This window comes from Ochlerotatus camptorhynchus, unplaced genomic scaffold, assembly GCF_037179485.1.
Source record: "Ochlerotatus camptorhynchus isolate MF236.1 unplaced genomic scaffold, CSIRO-AGI_Acam_v1.1 ptg000357l, whole genome shotgun sequence".
Taxonomy (NCBI): Eukaryota; Metazoa; Arthropoda; class Insecta; order Diptera; family Culicidae; genus Ochlerotatus; species Ochlerotatus camptorhynchus.
Genome location: NW_027040845.1, coordinates 5,761,935 through 5,779,744, shown reverse-complemented (window position 1 = coordinate 5,779,744; position 17,810 = coordinate 5,761,935). Strand labels below are relative to the sequence as shown.

General features: G+C 39.8%; 1 protein-coding gene across 4 annotated transcripts in view; it reads right to left on the bottom strand.

Moving 5' to 3' along the window:
• LOC135709227 (uncharacterized) overlaps positions 1–17,810 on the bottom strand; it is a 75,605-nt gene that overhangs the window by 10,121 nt on the left and 47,674 nt on the right. For all 4 annotated transcript variants that reach the window (XM_065231491.1, XM_065231494.1, XM_065231492.1 and 1 more), the window contains one exon: positions 5,829–5,898. In XM_065231491.1, the coding sequence (XP_065087563.1) occupies positions 5,829–5,898 (70 nt within the window). The remainder of the gene's footprint in view (positions 1–5,828; positions 5,899–17,810) is intronic.

The window sequence follows — 17,810 nt, the reverse complement described above, 5'->3', positions numbered from 1 at the left end:
AAGCTGCTTCACGAAGTAAAGCCGAAGATGATACACGTGTGTTAATGGGAATTTTTTTGTTATGTCTTTTTCCGATTCATATCAAGCTATGTCCTCATCTGTGTATATTGCAACAAAGCAGGCAAGCAATATATCATTATCCTTCTACCACTCGGATCGAGCTTTGTTACAGAGCGAGTTTGTCATGGTAGTCGTAGCAACCGTTTTGTCTGTATCGTTGGTTGCTTTATGTGTTTGGATTCGCTGGTAAATTCACATTGTCATTGTTGGTTTCAAACCCCAACTACCAACAGTTTTGGAGCATAACCACAGGGCACTGGTTGCTTTGTTGATCACAGAATCAATCTAAGCATTCCAATTCAACTTGGCATCCAATATAACTCCTACACACTACCAAAAAGGCATGTAATTTTCCGTGCCCTCAGACCGACACATGCAAGCGGCCCAAATGACATAAGAATCAGTTGAAAGAAACGAGAAAATAAATTCAATCGATCGTACTTTTCGTCGAGTTGCGTATGTTTCGGTTTGGGAACACTTAATTTTACATGCCATGTTTGTTTACGTTCCATAATTTACATCAAAGATGGATTACGTCTCGTGTAAAAATAGTTATTTTTAAGTGTGTAGGTATTTGACCTGTTCACTAAGATGGATCTGTTCTCCTCCAAGCTTGAACTCCTTTAGGTAGAACTTCCTCTTTCTAGTAAAAGGAACGATTACTACTTTTGATGGATTAATGTTTAGGCCCTCCTTAATACACCATGATTGGGTAAACTTTAGAGCTTTTTGCATTCTTTCTGAAATGATAGCCTCAAACTTTCCTCTAACTATGCCTCTAGGCTTCTTAGAAGATCATCTACAACTAAAGACCACATTAGTGGTCTTTCGTTGCCTTTACTGTTAAAGATGAGCTTCCCAGCCCAGAAGTGACTTTTCTTTTTGCAAGCATAGTATGAATCCAGTTGACAATGTGCGTGTCTAATAGTACGTCTACGTGTCTAACAGTCTCGCCACCGCAGTTAAGAGCCAAGGAGGGTCGAGGCAGGCCGAATCAAAGCAGTGTTCGCCTGGGTTGTTCACTTCGGTGACTAACGGAACCATCTACGGTGAGTAGTTGGTCCGGTGCTTCGCCAACATCGTCGCCAGAGGAGCCTCGCTCATCCTCCCCGCTAAGCGGCGCCGGTGGTGTAGTGTTAATAATAATTTTGTGAAAAGCAATGCATTAGGGATAGGAAAAACGTGACGATAGGGGGAAAGGGGGTTATTTTTTCCTCGATTTAGCGTGACATATCATGTCGCACTTAGAAAATAATACCGAACTCGATTTAATTTTCTACCGAACCTCTTCGGTTACCAACGAAAACCCGAATAAATGGTTTAAAAACATTTTTTTCCGGCGGATTTATCGAATCAGACCCGAATTTCGGTAAAATAGGGTATACGTCCCTAACCTCGGTCTAATATGCAGCCATCGATTACGTTTTTAATCATAACTCATCAATGAATTTACCTGCAAACGATATTCTACTGCTAAATGGTATGCTTAGATATGCTTATCATGTCGTTTGCTATCAGAAACCACGAAAAGTTGAAAAACTTACTTTTTTTAAGACAATAACTCACGAGGGAAATGTATGTAATATGGGTCTATTGTCCCCAAATTGGGTCTATTTATGGATGCAACTTCGTCCTATCTTGTTTGATCCTCAAAAAAACGCTCTTGGTAACGTTTTCTGATGTATTTTTTTTTATCACTATCACTGTTAACTTAATGCTCTTCATTCCTCAAAACATTTCTTAGAGAAAATTTTACGAAAACTACATTAAATCACTCAATTTAAAAATTAAAAATTAAAAATTTCGCTTATCGTCTTTTGACCGCAGAATATCTAAATCAGAACATTGTGATGTTCATTATACAGGTTTGGCAGAAAAAATCTCCCTTCCTGTTCGTTCCTTATCATCCAAATGCAAAACAACATTGTTGACGTTACTCTTATTGCTATATGCTGTCAAATGAATTTCATGGGCCATAGTTAGGAACATAGAAAAGAAATGTGTCCCTAAAGTTGGGTCCATGTTTTACTTGTGAAAACGTTGTTAAACAATTAAAATAAACATAAAATATTCAAACAGCAACTGTAAGTTTTACGTCTAGTGTGTATTATCAGGTAATTCCAATCAATAAATGCCATAATCAGGCCATTTGATGATCGTCAGTCAACCTTCCCATCTTAACCTTATAAGTCATGGCGGCTAAAAACTCCGAACATTGTGATATTCTCAACCAGTTTTATTACTTACGAGAGCTGAAAATGTATTGAAATGTTGTGATATAAATTGATTTGTGTGTGGTACACATTTATCAACCATCAGTGATCAATATTTTCCTTATTTTTTGTGTAATATTCCTTAATTAATTATTTATTTGCGTGATAGGCCGAATGAAAGGACTAGACCCACATTACATACCGTAACCCTAGTATAAATTTGACGGATAGAAATGAAGACTGAACCGAAAAGTACGGTAATGTATCGACAGTTACGAATTCGCTACGTAAAAACCGAGAAACTCGGTAAACTGAACCGAATATTCGCTAAAGCGTGTTAAACGTCAAACGCTTAAACGTCAAGCGTTCCACTTGCGCTCAACTTCGCGACGAAAATTTTAACCGAAAACCGGTTCTCTAATACCCCGTTCACATTACAGCCTATATCACGTAATATAGGCTGTCTTGCAATGAGCACTCATACATAGGATTTCCAGTGAAAACTAGATATATGGGTGCTCATTGCAAGACACTGTATATCATGTGATATACACACTAAGATTTTGTTTTCGTGTTCGGTAAATTTTACCGAAATCAGAACAGCTGAACGTTCGGTAAAATTTTAACCGTCATTTTAAAGGCTATTGAATTTGAAAATAATTTCAAAACATGTTCAACCTTGTTTAAATGATCAAATCTTGTCATTTTGGTGGAGATTTAGTTTCAAAGTAGCTGAAAAGCACTTGAATTGAATTGCATAAATTTTACCGAACAGTTCAGCTGTTCAGTTTTCGGTAAAAATTACCGAAGTCGGCGATAATTTCTAAGTGTGTACGCTGTAATGTGAACGGGGTATAAGCTGAGTCTAAAATAAGGCAGCCATTTTTTCTCACGTGTGCTAGTCGGACGTGTACAAAACTTTAGTAAAAATTGAACAAGTTCTGGAGCAGCTGCAACAGGACGATGCACGTTTGATTGAAATCTTTTATGAGTATTTGAAACTAACAGTATAGATTTATTTGCAGGCATCTTGTGCTATAGTTTTTTTTCTCTTGCCGTGAAAATATTCATGGTTATGTCTCTGACTTGCAAAGGCATTTTAAAAGCCATTTGAATAAGAATGACTTCAAAGTCAGTGATATTTTTTTGAATGTACTTTTTCACGCTGTATTTCGCGTTACGGACGTTTTTATTCGCCAAAACAAATTAAATGAATATATTTCATGCATTTCTTTGACAAAAGTAGTTTTATTTTTATGAAAATTCGAAGCAACGTATCCTTAATCAAAATTTAAAGCAGGATTTGAAGTGAAAACCGAGCGCTGTCCAAGAGAACCGAATTATGTAGTTACAACAGGTGTGTCGGTTTGTTTGACAGCGTTCGGTAATTCTTGAGTAAACCGATGTTCGGTTATTTCTGCTTAAATTTATTTTTCGTCAACCGAGATTTTCGGTAACTTTGACAGATTGTGGGCAGCAAAAAAAAACTAACGACAGCTCGGTTATTCTTCTTTGAACCGTACAGACTACCGAGCGTTCAGTGTGAGGTTTCATATGGCTTGTTAACATTTGGAAACAGTTATACCATAGAGGTAATACGGGGTAGGCGACGATTGTTCGTATTTGACAGCCACATCCCACCCCTGCTGTATATGTGTTAACTAGACAAACATGTGAAAAGGTCCTTTATTCCAACTGTAACAGTTACTTAAAATAAAATAAAGTCCGCGAGATTTTAATGAGACATAAAAATCTCTGGTCACGTCTTCCATCGGATGGCAGGTAAAACCGTTGACCCCGGCCATGTGTGATGCGATATCTACGCAGGTGGGGAAGCTGCCTCCCTGGCTATTCGATTCCTTAATATTAGGCCCATACATATATTTCGAAGGAAAGCAGTTTTTGCCAATTTTTCTTACGTAACCACAAATATCAATTTCTATTGTCCAGATGACACATTGTTCTAATTGTAGAACAAGATATTTTTTAATGATGGGCCCAATCCTTGAATGAGGGGCTAACATTAGACCCATTTCCCTTAGTAATTATGTTGCAAAGTAGACGTAATGTTGAATATTAAAATGAAATGTTCGGATTAACAAACAGTTTGGTATTCGGTGCATTACGTTACATAAAGTCACTGTAAAATTAAATAAATTTACAAAAATATACGGGGAATCATGAACCAAGCGGTTGACCCACATTAATACATTCGGTTATGTTGATTAGAACAGCAAAAGAGTTAATAACACAGAAACCACACCCATTAAAAAGAACAAATTACGCAATTAGTACTGTTAATGCAAAAGCAGTGCTTCCATAGAAATATCTTTACTCACATATATCGCAACATATAGTAGGTGTTTATCGTTTTTGTTGAAATAATATTAAAGTTCTCGAAAAGTTTTGAAAAATAAATAAACACGGTAAGTTTTCCTTAAGCAAAACTCGAACAGTTGATATGTATTTATATTCCTTGGTTTTCGTGATTACAAGCTTACATTACAAAGAACAAAGCTTTCGATAAATATCAGAAATAGAAAATGTACAGCTTGTGTCAAAAAAGAGTTACATACTGTTGATGATGCAACCATTTGTTACAACAGTAATTTATTCCGAATCAAATCTACTAATAAAATAAAATGAAACCTAGAAAAACATTTCAGAAACCTAGCGGAAAAGTAACATTACCCTCCACCGTTATCCGATAGATTTCTGAAAAGTTCGAATCGCTTATTCCAAAACCTAGCGTATCGTATTCAGTAAGTAAAAATCTTCAAATGTGGCAACAAATACCTCGAAATTTGCCCGATCTTGTCCACTTTCCACCGAATCTGTCATTTTTCAATGTGTCATAATAAAAGTAAAAATTAAAAGAAAAAAAAAAGAAATCCTATGCGTGTGGGGTGAACATTTACGACAAACGTTTTCCAATTTTCATATTATTATTTTTCCTAGCCATTAGCTACAACAATGTTAACAATTCAGTTTAGTATTCTGAAACAATAGTAGAGAAATAGAGAGAGAGAGAAAAAAAATGAAAAATTATATGAGGATTATGTGAGAAAATATATTTTCTGAGCGGGCTGTGGCTGAGTTCTACTGACAGGTGTATGAAATGCTTAAAACAAAGAAGGCAACATAATAAAGATGATCAACCTATTAACAGTTAAGTGCTGACACTTATCAACGAAAGTACGCATGGCAACTACAACGTCAAACATTAATTTTTCGATCGCGTGCTTTTGCTGCTGCTGCTGCTCTGAATGAGTTGATTCGAATACATTTTTGTTTTAAACTGAATCATTTCGGTGGAAAACGCGTGAACAGAGCTCTACTACTGCACGGAACGACAACCGTAACAGTAGAGATGGTTCAACAAAACAACAAGACAACTGTACACAAAGGTGAATTGTTTCAACGTTTTTCGCAGTCTCTCTAGTAGCTTTACGAAAGCGCGTGTTTCTACACATTGGGTGCGATTGTTAGGAAAATATGGGCGGTGAGAAAATGCGATTGGAGGGAAACTAGTAGAACTTAGAGGTTGGCACTTACCCCTAGCGAACGATTGCTGCATGTACTGCCGTCGAGGAGCCGGTGCTGGAGGAGCGTCGATGAACACAAACTGGAAATGAAAAGGAGGAATGAAAAGGGTTAGTTTTAATAGACCTGTAGACTACACACGGGAAAAAAAGAGTTCCCATATTCGTGAACCACAGCCGTAAACCATAGTTCACGGTGTATATTTGAGAAAATTTTGTTCTGGATAGTTGGCCGTGATTTTTAGTTCACAGTCCGTTCCCGTTTCCGGGAACGGATTTTTTTCCGAGCATCTGCAGCTTTTACAAAATACTATAGGGTAGAGAACTACTTCGGCCTAATCGCCCATTTTGGGCCTATTGAGCAGAAAACTTCAAATAAATCCATGATTTCAGAGCCAACAAGTCAACTATGCGCCTGGTAGGATATTTTAGTAAATAAGCTACCGAACGAAGTCAATGAGAACGCGTGATATGAAGGTTTGCACCCATTATTCCCAAAAACAAAAGAAACGCTCCGACCGAATCAATTTTTATCTTCATCCGATAGGCCGAAGTGAATTCATTTGTGTTTCAATGACGTTTCAATGCGTTAGGTCGAGTTTAGAATTCGTAGGCCGAGTTAGGCGTCAGGAAACAGTGTTAGACATTTGACAATATCTCAACGATTGGTTCCTCTTTATCAAATCTTACGGTACGTACAGAAAGGTAAATAAATTTGAAAGCCATCAGTAATAATAACATCCCGTTTGGTGGTAGACTGCGCTAGATTAAGAAATACTAAGTGTGGGTTGTGCTTAATAGGCCGGAAATGGAGATTGTCAAGTTGTTTGACCAGGTCTAACCGAACACCGCTGACCTATTTAAAAGCCATTTGACTGAATGCCTCAATTGAACTTGATAAATTTTCAAAATATTAATTTTCTTGACCGTTCTGAAATTAGTCAAATCTTATGCATCTTTTTTTCAGGCTTATCCAGCTTTCCATGCTCGGTAATGGCGGCCTGTTTGTATGAATAAATGTATCCTTCACTGTGCCTTTGACACTAATACCCCGGACAGACTATGGCTTATATCATGTAATATAGGCTGTCTTGCAATGAGCACTCATACATAGGATTTCCAGTGAAAACTAGATATATGAGTGCTCATTGCAAGACAGCAACACAATAGTTGGGTAAAGAAGAACTGCATTATAACACACCATCGACTGGAAATGCTCTCGCAACGTGGGGCTTTAGGTAGTGATGAAAACGTCGCTAGAACTATTCCACAGCCGCAGTCAGTTTATGAGCAAAAAGAGGGACGCACATTTTTGCCTGTGGACTTGGAGACATACTTCAAGTCCCCGCGTACATCGTACGGGTTAGGCAAAAATGTGCGTCTATCTTAAAACTGTCGCATTAATGGCCCTTCGCTCATTTTCAACTTCTATTCAATTTTCATACTGCCGTACTCTAACGGAACTATCCACCTACCCTCTTCTAAAGATCATTCTCTAGCTAATAAATCATCACACTAAAGCTTCATGTTAGCATTTCCAACCAACTCTGAAAAACAAAAGGTCGAAAGGAGATCGAAGAGGCAAAAGGACGAATGGATTAAAAATCGGATAGAAGATAGAATCAGAATAACCATTATAGAGCCCTATAGAACAAAACATTATTCTGATCAAGCAAGTTACTTGTCTTATCTCTTATATACACACTTAGAAATTATTACCGTTTTCAGTTATTTTCTACCGAATTTTCAACAGCTGAACGTTCGAAAATCACAGTAAGCCGCGCTTGAAATCTGACGTGCTTATTTTTTCTGCGTGTTTTTCTTTCGCGGATTTGGAATGTTTTGCATTAAACATCATTTGTTTTTGATGTAATTGAGTTATAATTGTTCATGAAATTGTGCTACAGTGGTGTTCGGATATCTTCAGGAATTATTCTTTGGAATCATCGTCTGCTAACAGCTGTTAGCAGACGGTGATTATAAACAATAATTCATGAAGAAATCCGAACAAAAATCAAAGAATTTAGTTTCCAATCCGTCTCCCTCTTGCAAATGGATCTCGCTTTACGATAGTGCAGATCGACAGATCGATTCCTGTAAACTAATCGTGTATCTTCACACTTTATATCTTAGGTTAGGTAACCCAAAGCTGACTGGTCGACCGGTACTTGTGCTATAATTATTCTCACTAATTTTCAATACATTATGATTTTATATCACCGTTATACTATTTTAGAAGAAATACAATTTTTTAATAAAACCACGCTACCACGTTCGATGAATAATAATTGTTTTTTTTTTTGTTTTGATTACGGTCTTACGTATGCCCTTTCTTGTTCATGCTGCTCCGAGTTGGCAGTATTGCTGGGGTTCTCCTTCAAACCAACACCGCACTCTCTGGTAGGGATCGCGCGTTGAGCCTACTGGTGTTCATCGGAACACACCCCGGCCTGTGATCCTGGTGCAGCAGTCACCTCTGGAACAGTGTCACCATCACTGATCTCCATCAGAGCGAGCTTCACAACAGCCCGCTTCAATACACCACTGTTGGTTCAAACCAACGCTTGTCGAACACTTCCATCACCGGCTACGATTGGCTGCTCCACAATTCCGCGTATTCAGCACTTTCGTTTGTCTCCGTCGACTATGTAGACTAGATCGCCAACCTTCAGATTTTTGGCCTCTTCGAACCACTTCTTTCGTTGACTAATTGACGGCACGTATTCCTTTATCCACCAGTTCCACATCTCGTTGGCTAACTGTTGCGATCTCTTGAACGAGTCCCGTAGAGCTTCCGCTGGGTGTACCGGAAGTAGCACCGATAGTGGTTCATTCGGTGCACTGCCCCGAAGAAAATGGTTAGGGCTAAGTTTTCGGGCATTATCTGTTCCTTGGCTCACGTACGTAAGTGGCTGAGAATTTATAATGTCTTCAGCTTCAGCGATCGAGGTGAGCAGGATTTCGTCAGTCAAACGCCTTCCATCATCAATCGCTACCAGTACTTCCTTCTCTTTCCCAAACTCCCCCCATGTGAGGAGAGGCAGGTTTGAACGTCCACTTTGTTCGAGCCGACCTGAACTCATCGGCGCATTCTTGATCTATGCTGTGAATCTTGTCCACTATCTCCTTGCTTGAACCTCTTAAATTTGTCCCGTTGTCCGAAAAAAATACCTTCGGTGGACCACGTCGACCAACGAATCGGCGAATTTCCATCAAACAGGACTGCGTAGTTAACGAACGAGCGACCTCGAGATGAATTGATCTGACGACCAAACATGCGAATAAAACTATCCACCTCTTCTCACTGCGACGGCCAACTGTGACTACGAACGGCCTAAGATAATCCATGCCCACGTAGCTAAAGGGTCTTAAAAATGGAGTTAGTATTTGTACCGGTAGTGCCGCCATTCTAGGGTTTTGTGGACGGTTTTTGTTGATCCTGCACCATAGACAGTCACTAGCTACCCTGGTAATTACTGCTCCTACCGCCTGTATGAAGAACCTTTGCCGCAACTCATTCTTCACTGTCTCTCGATATCCATGACCGAATCGTTCGTGATATGTTGAACGATCTTCATTGTACCTGCATGCTGTTTCGGCAGCACTGTGAGAAAACGAAGGTCGAACGATAGGAACTCAGCGCGTTCCATTCGGCTCTCCATCCGCAGAATTCCGTCTTCATCGATGAGAGGTGTCAGCCGATCTCCAATCTATGCTCCGCGGCCACGTTCGTAAAGGGTGATACGGTCAAAATTTGGTCAAGGGAAAACGCGTGTAAATCGGTGAAACCGTTTATTTAAAAAATCAAATTAAATTTATTTTTCAAGTTCAATTAGTATAAAATTCAGGAAAAATATTCAGTTAGGCTTCCGCTTTTCCAAATCCGAATTGCCGGGCCTTACGCTTGACCCCTGCCATCAGATTTTGTACAGCCACCTTGTCCACCTTCTTCGCCGCAGAAAGCCAGTTTGCCTTGAACTGCTCCCCCCCCTTAGCAGTTTTTTTGGTCTTCTTTAGGTTCCGCTTGACAATAGCCCAGTATTTCTCAATTGGGCGGAGCTCTGGCGTGTTGGGAGGGTTCTTGTCCTTGTGAACCACCTGCACGTTGTTGGCGGCGTACCACTCCATGGCCTTTTTACCGTAATGGCAAGATGCCAAATCCGGCCAAAACAGTACGGAACAACCGTGTTTCTTCAGGAAAGGCAGCAGACGTTTATTCAAACATTCTTTCACGTAAATTTCTTGGTTGACAGTCCCGGAAGCTATGAAAATGCTGCTTTTCAAGCCACAGGTACAGATGGCTTGCCAAACCAGATATTTCTTTGCGAACTTTGACAGTTTCATGTGCTTGAAAACATCTGCTACCTTTCCCCTTCCTTTTGCCGTATAAAACTCCTGTCCCGGAAGCTGCTTGTAGTCGGCTTTGACGTAGGTTTCGTCGTCCATTACCACGCAGTCAAACTTCGTCAGCATCGTCGTGTACAGCCTCCGGGATCGCGCTTTGGCCGTCGTATTTTGTTTATCATCGCGATTTGGAGTCACTACCTTCTTGTAAGTCGATAGTCCGGCTCGTTTTTTGGCTCGATGCACGGTTGTAGACGATACACCCAGCTTATTTGCGGCATCTCGGAGAGAGAGGTTAGGGTTTCGCTTGAAACTACCGGCAACTCTCTTTGTCGTCTCAGCGGCTTCCGGTTTTCGATTTCCCCCCGATCCAGACTTCCTGGCTGTCGACAAACGTTCGCCAAACACTTTAATTACATTTGTAACGGTTGATTTGGCAACTTTTAGCGATTTTGCCAACTTTGCGTGCGAGTAGCTCGGATTTTCGCGATGCGCGAGCAAAATTTTGATACGCTGCTCTTCTTGCTTGGACGGCATTTTGACAACTGAAGAGTGAATTCCAAAATCAAAATAGGAGCAACATTCTACACACACACACCTTCAAAATGAGGGGTGTTCAGGTTTTTTAAATGCAAAATTGAAAGAAATACGTCAAGTTGATACTGACCAAATTTTGACCGTATCACCCTTTATTCTTTGTTAATACTTTCACCTCTTCACCGAAGGATTCAGCTTGCGCCATCTTGATTAAGCTTCGTTCCGCCTTCTCGAACTCGACCTGCTTCAATGGCATTCGTTGCACTGGAAAGTTTCTAGGTTTGATGATCTTCGCTTGCTTATCCGTAGCCTTTAGTGTTTCGATCGGCAAACCGTTCATCTTTGCACGACAGTTGGATATAAATCTGAAGACAGTAGCTATCGTGCGAACCAAAACGGTCCACTTAGAGATGCGGAGAACTTCGATAGCTGGCGCAAGTAGCTGCACGTCATGTACCAATAAATGCGCCTTCAATTCCTCCTGCGTAGTCGACGACAATGTCTTCTGCTTCGGCAAATTTTTCTCATCTCGGTATAGAAACTCGGGTCCTGTAAACCACTGACTGTCCGAGTTCAACTCGGGATCTCTGGTCCACTTCGTTAATTGGTCTGCTACGTAAGTAGGGACCCAGCGCCACTCACATAGCTTGGTAAGCGTAAGGATCTCCCCGATGCGTAATCCGACGAACTCCTTGTACTTTCGCAATTCGGAAGTAATCCAGGACAATACGGTTGTAGAGTCAGTCCAGAAAAACTGTCGTCTAATCTGGAATGAATGATTGCTTCGCACCGTTTTTACTAAACGCGCTCCTAATACTGCAGCTTGTAGTTCAAGGCGTGGTACGGACATGGGCTTCAATGGGGCTACTTTTACACGGCTCGTCATAAATGCGCATTGTATCTTTCCGTTGACTATTGCCCGAAAATACGCTGCGCATCCGTATGCACCTTTTTTTTTTCTCTGTTCGGGACCTAACACTACTGCGACCAGTAAATTGATATATTGTAGTATGCACCCTTGCTGGCGTCCGTAACGATGTGAAGTTGAAGATCTTCAATGTCCGTATAACTTGCTTGTCCGAAGTAGCTTCGTGGCACTCTAATCGCTTCGATAGTCGGCAGCACTTTGGTCCACTGAATCCACTTCTCAAACGATTCATCGTCGATGGGATCATCCAATCCGCAGCCGGTTCTCCACAAATCTTGTATTAACATCTGCCCGTACACCGTAAATGGTGACAGCAGACCAAGAGGGTCGAACATTGACATCACCGAGCTCAATACAATCCTTTTGGAGGCTCTACCAATCCCTTGTAGCATAGATTGATATTCGTCACGAGTTGCCGTAGAGAAAGAGAGGACATCGTCCTTCGGATCCCACACAATTCCAAGGACGCGTTCGGTCAGTGTCTCCTTATCTTGATGAAAATGTACAGCAGACGTCGCCGAGTGTTCCCCCATCGCTTCCAAGAATCTTGGGGAATTAGACACCCAATTTCTGATGTGGAAACCTTCCACGAGAATGGATTAGTTTTACTTCAGTAGCAATCTTGATTGCTTCTTCCACTGAATCTTCACTTCAAATTTTTAATGAATTGTGCGGAGCATGGGGAGCACGTTGCTCCAAATGTCCCGACGTCCATTACATTAATTTCAAGAGGACTGGTCGAGTCACGTCGGAAGAGAAAACTTTGGAACTTCTTATCAGCTGCTCGTATCCGAAACTGGTGGTACATCTTTCGGATGTCACCACCGAACCCACGCTTCTTTCACGGAACATACTGATTACCGATTGGAGTGGAACCAGTAGATCAGGGCCTGTTAGTAGTTCCGTGTTCAACGATATGCCAAAGAAATCCGAACAAGTGGATTGCCTCCCGAAAGTCCGGTTCTCCGAGTGGATGCCACAATTTCGACGTGTAGTTCTATCGAGAGTCTCGTCATCGTGGGCGAGTTTGAACCCGGTCTGGTTGGCGAATTAGCCCGAGAAGTGCTGATAATATGTCCGTCGCGAGCTTTGGTGGTGAGTCAGTGGCCGACGTTGCCGTGAATCAGCAAGTTTTCCGCTTGCAAAAGTGCTCGGCTGCTGGTCTCTCGCCGGTGTCGGAGATTGCGAGCAATCTGAATGATGCCTCGCTGGATACGCCCAAGACTGGACGGTCGGTAGCTAATGGCCGCGAACGGTTCCTGGGAAAGCACTAGACGCGAACCTCCTCTCAGATGACCATGGCAAAGCAAGAAAATTTTTTTTCGTTAAAGGAATTATTACGACAAAGGTAATTGCTATTAGATATCTTTGCAAACAGTGACAGATAGCGGATATGAAGATCCAGTGGAGGTTCCGGGCAAAAGTGTTATATCCTAGACAAATGGTAAGTTCCAAATTCGCTGTTGTCGTCATCGTAGTCACCGTCATAGTCGCCGTAGGCAGTACCATTCGTATATTTCTAGATAAAGCTGGAATTAGGTCGTAACAGCCTTTGTAAACAATAACTTCTATCGATGATTTCTAGGAACTCCATGCACGCCCACGCAAACCAACACAACCGTCAGGCAGGGGCAGTCTTCTTCTACCAGATGGTATTGTTGATTTGCGTGGGCGAGCCTTAACTTTCTAGAAATCATCGAAAGAAGTCATTGTTTACAAAAGCTATTACGCCCTTATTCCAGCGCTATCTAGATTTAGTATAAAATTGCTTAATGAGCAGAACATCGTGGGTTTAATCAACCGTCATGTACCTCGAAAAAGACGAAGTTTAACATCAATATCAGTTTTCTAGAAACCGTGGTATACTCCTGAGCAGAGCGTCACAATCAGCGTTGCCTGGTCATTTTTATAAAAATCTGGACCAGTTAAAATACAGAATCTGGAAAAATCTGGAAGGCTCCAAAAAATCCTGTTTTTAAAATCATGCTATTGAAATCAAAGTGATGTTCCAATCTCCCGTAAAAATCGGTCAGTATGATCATCTGGAATTTATTCAAAGTACCAGAATGTTTATGAATTACATGTTTAAATAAATTATATAAAACAAATAACTTGTTAGCATTGCTTAAATCGTCCAAAAGTTAAGAAAAGTATTGACACAGTGTGCCCAAAAAGTTTGAATATCCATTACGCAGCATTTCAAAAATTGAGTTAAATCGTTGGTAAAATACTGCAGAAAATATTTTTAGAATTGATTTTTAAACTGTAACTTCTTTTTTAAAAGAATGAAAAGCAAAGAATCAAACAACTTTGATGGGAAGGAATTTTTTAAACTATAATAGTCGATGTAGTCTTTACTTTTTGATGCAGTACCATAATATGTCTTAAAGATTTTAATCATTCTAAATAATTCTAAATAATTCTAGTATTACCCTGAGGTTGATCCGACTTACCATGTAATTCTTGACATCATAGTAGGCAGTAGGCAATTTTATTTAAAGTAAAATTCACCAGGCTGAAGTGGAAATCAAATCGTGGTATTAACACACAGTTTACCTAAACTACAGGTAACTCAACTGTTTGCATTACCATTGCGAATAATTTTATTATATGACTAAAATGAAAGTCTGAAAGCGGAATTTATATATTTCCTGGGTCTCAGATCATGAAACTTTTTGTTAGTCTGAATTTACATGTAACTCTTTACAGGATATCTTCGTCCTTTTTTCAGAGTTCCATTTGAATAATCCTAGAGTTCCATCATACTTCTTTTCTGGATTCCCCTAAAATAATCTTGATAATATCCAAACGTATTCAGTAACATTCTAAGAGTTCTCTTGTTATCTCTTATAAATCACTCTCCGATTCCACAACTCCCTCAAACTAGCAATAATTTCCAAGAATTGGCATAATTTTGTTTCCATCCATCCATCCATAATTTCCTTGGCACACTCTTCAGAAAAACCGTCACACTATTATCAGACTTATCCGATAATTCCCTTTGAGCTGATTTGTAGGTAAGGTCAGAATTGTTTTTGAAATCCTTTTCAGTATTTGCTAAGTACTCAAATACTTTGCCAAAATGACATTGAAAGTCTCCCAGAAATTGCCAGATGTTCTTTTGGCATAATCCCGATTAAATTTATTAGAATTTTATAAAAATGAATCTCCATAGAAAACATTGAACAGAATTCCATTGAAATTATTCTCACGATTCGTATCAGCATACTCGTTAAGTTTTATCATAAGAACTTTCTTTGATTTCTCTTCCGAATTCTTTGTCCATTCTTCACAAAATCTCCATGCAATTGTCATGAGAGTTTTTAAAAGACAACTGACACTGTCTTCAACCAGAGATTGCACAGACTGAAAACTTAACACTAGAAAACTGACAACACACCACACCCAGTAGACCAGTAGGGAAATTTTCAGGTGGCGAAAAGGTCCACTGGTTGGAGCGGGAATCGAACCCTCACTTCGTGGCACTCACAATACGCCTGAAGGACGGGTTACACCGCACGACCACGAAGCTTACAAAGATGGATGGAACTCTACTCCAAATTGACATGAAATTCTCCTTTGGTTTCGAAAAAATTAAAAAATTATGAAAATTCCTCCATATTGAAATTTTGTTTTTTTTTAATATAAAAATTCCTGGTTTTTGTTTGTCTTGTCCCCCGTCTCGATGAGCCTCATCGTCGCCCACTGGTCACCATAGCCGGTCGAACTCCAGACGAATCTTCTTCCCACTACCGTTCATACTGGCGACAACGCTCTGATGAGGCAACGATACCCTACTCCCAAGCTCCTTCCCTTTTCCTATCCTTCGACAATGTACCCCTCTAACCTCGAGTAAGCCGCGAGTATCCGGCCCAACTCCTACTAGACATAGAATTAAGTGAATTTTGTTACAAACAAAGAACAATGAATTTTCAGCGAAAAATCTTTAGAAATTGGCTCTATTTTCATGATTCTGCAACCCATTAACATGCAAACATGTTGTAACAATTCCATGTACGATATTGTAATAATTTCCAACGTTGATGGCCTTTAATAATTAAAGAAGCAGTTTTTATTTTTGGTTTCGAGTGTAAATCAACTGCAATGATATTTTTGAAGCAACACGGTGAAGCGGACGACTGAAATAGCGCTCGACTTTGATAGTTTTATTTGATTTGATATCCTAACAAAAATTGAAATCCGGCAAAGCTAGACTCCGTGAGTTTGAGTTGGAGTATAAAGTCATTCTTTTGTAACACATGAAAACTATTTGCTCAGTATCCAGCTTCTGGGACAAATAAACGGAAAGCTAGTAACGGCATCCCCGGCTCGGTAAACTTCGATGGACCTACTTCTCACTCAAGTCCAGAAGCAGCCAATCTCTTTGCTTCTTTCTTCGAAAGCGTCTTTAGTAAAGCATTGCCCGTACAACGCCGGAACTGTTTCGAGCAGATACCGTGCCATAACATTAATCTACCATGTATACAGTTTTCAAAGATCCCGATTCAACGAAAGGAAACGGAACAGACAGCTGCCTCCTCACTGGCATAGGGTGGAGCAAGGTGGGGCAATAGCCCCCCCCCCATTTATAAATAAAAATTTTACAATTTTACATATTTACAAAATTATGATATAAAATAACTTGATTTCTAGATAACTTGATTTGAAGGTAAAATAACTTCATTTCATAAAATAGGGGCACTGAAAACCTTTTATTGCGTCAATTTGCAACAATCTGCTGTATGGAGAGGCAAACTGAATTGAAAATTCCTGATGTAAAAATTGCACAGTTCTTGTGAATTGAGGGGCAAGCTTTTCTGGTAGAAAAACTACAACGTTTTGGTAAATTGGCGGACAACTTAAACTTGACTTCCGAGAAGAAGATTTCTGGGGATGATTCCATGAAAATTCTCGAATAATTTCTAGTGAATCCTGCAGATAGTTCCAAGATAATTACGAAAAGAATACCGAGAGATATTTTGAATGAAATTCCAAAGGGATATTGACAAAATTTTCAAGGGAATTCCGAGGATACTTTCAAGCTCATTCGGGGAAGAATTTCTGGAGAATACCGAGGAAATTATTCTGAAACTTTAGGGAAATTTCAGTTCCAAGGTGTTATGAGAAAACAAAAGTTCTAAAATATTCCGAGATGAACCTCAAGGATATTGAATTCCTATGACTGTTCCAAAATATTTCTGGCAAGAATTCAAAGAAAATTCTGCGGATAATTTCTAGTGCATCTTGCAGATAGTTCCAAGATAATTTCGAAAAGAATACCGAGAAAATCATATTTTGAGTGAAATTCCAAAGGGATTTTAAACAAATTTTCAAGCGAATTCCGAGGATAGTTTCCAGCTCTTTCAGTTCCAAGGTGTTCTGTGAAAAAATCACGAAGAGTTCTAAATATAGTTCCAGACGACTTCTGAGAAAAAATTCAAAAGAGCTCTTAGGAGAGTTCTAAAAAATCTGAGAAGAACCTCTAGGATATTGAATTCTGAGAACAGTTCCAAAGGATTTCTGGGGAGTGTTCCAAGAAAGTTCTGCGTATAATTTCTAGAGAATCCTGCAGATAGTTCTAAGATAATTCCGAAAAGAATATCGCTTACTGTCTTTCAGTCCTTCTGCTTTAAACGTGTCGAAATCAATATGAATATTTTTCAAGATTACTAAAAATCTGTGATTCTCGGTAGGAAAAGTGAAAAATCGGTAGTTTTTAACCTTTTGTCTGTGAATCAGTAGTCATATCGAAAATCGATAGAACTACCGATAAAGGTCCGGCCACCCTGCTCGGAAGTTATAGAGCTTTTTGACGTTTAATCGGCGCACACTACTACACCATTTAAATCGAACGAGTACGAGCAAGAGGGAAACAGATTAGTGGTAAAACAAACCGTTCATTCATCCATGTATGCTAGATAGAGAAAGACTATTAAACGTCAAAAAGGTTTATACGACCAGTTGCTGTGCGGAAAATCGGTGTTCGAGATTATGGACGTTGAATCATACGTTAAATTTGATTACAAAACTCTTCCTAGTGATCAGTACTACACCGTTCGTGATGGCCGAAGTGTTGACGACGCGGATAAGTCGATTTTTCCGAAAAAAAAAACGGAAAAAATGCTATGGGCAAGCCATGTGTGAGTGTGGTATGCTTTCCAAACCGTTTGTGACAACGGAGACAAT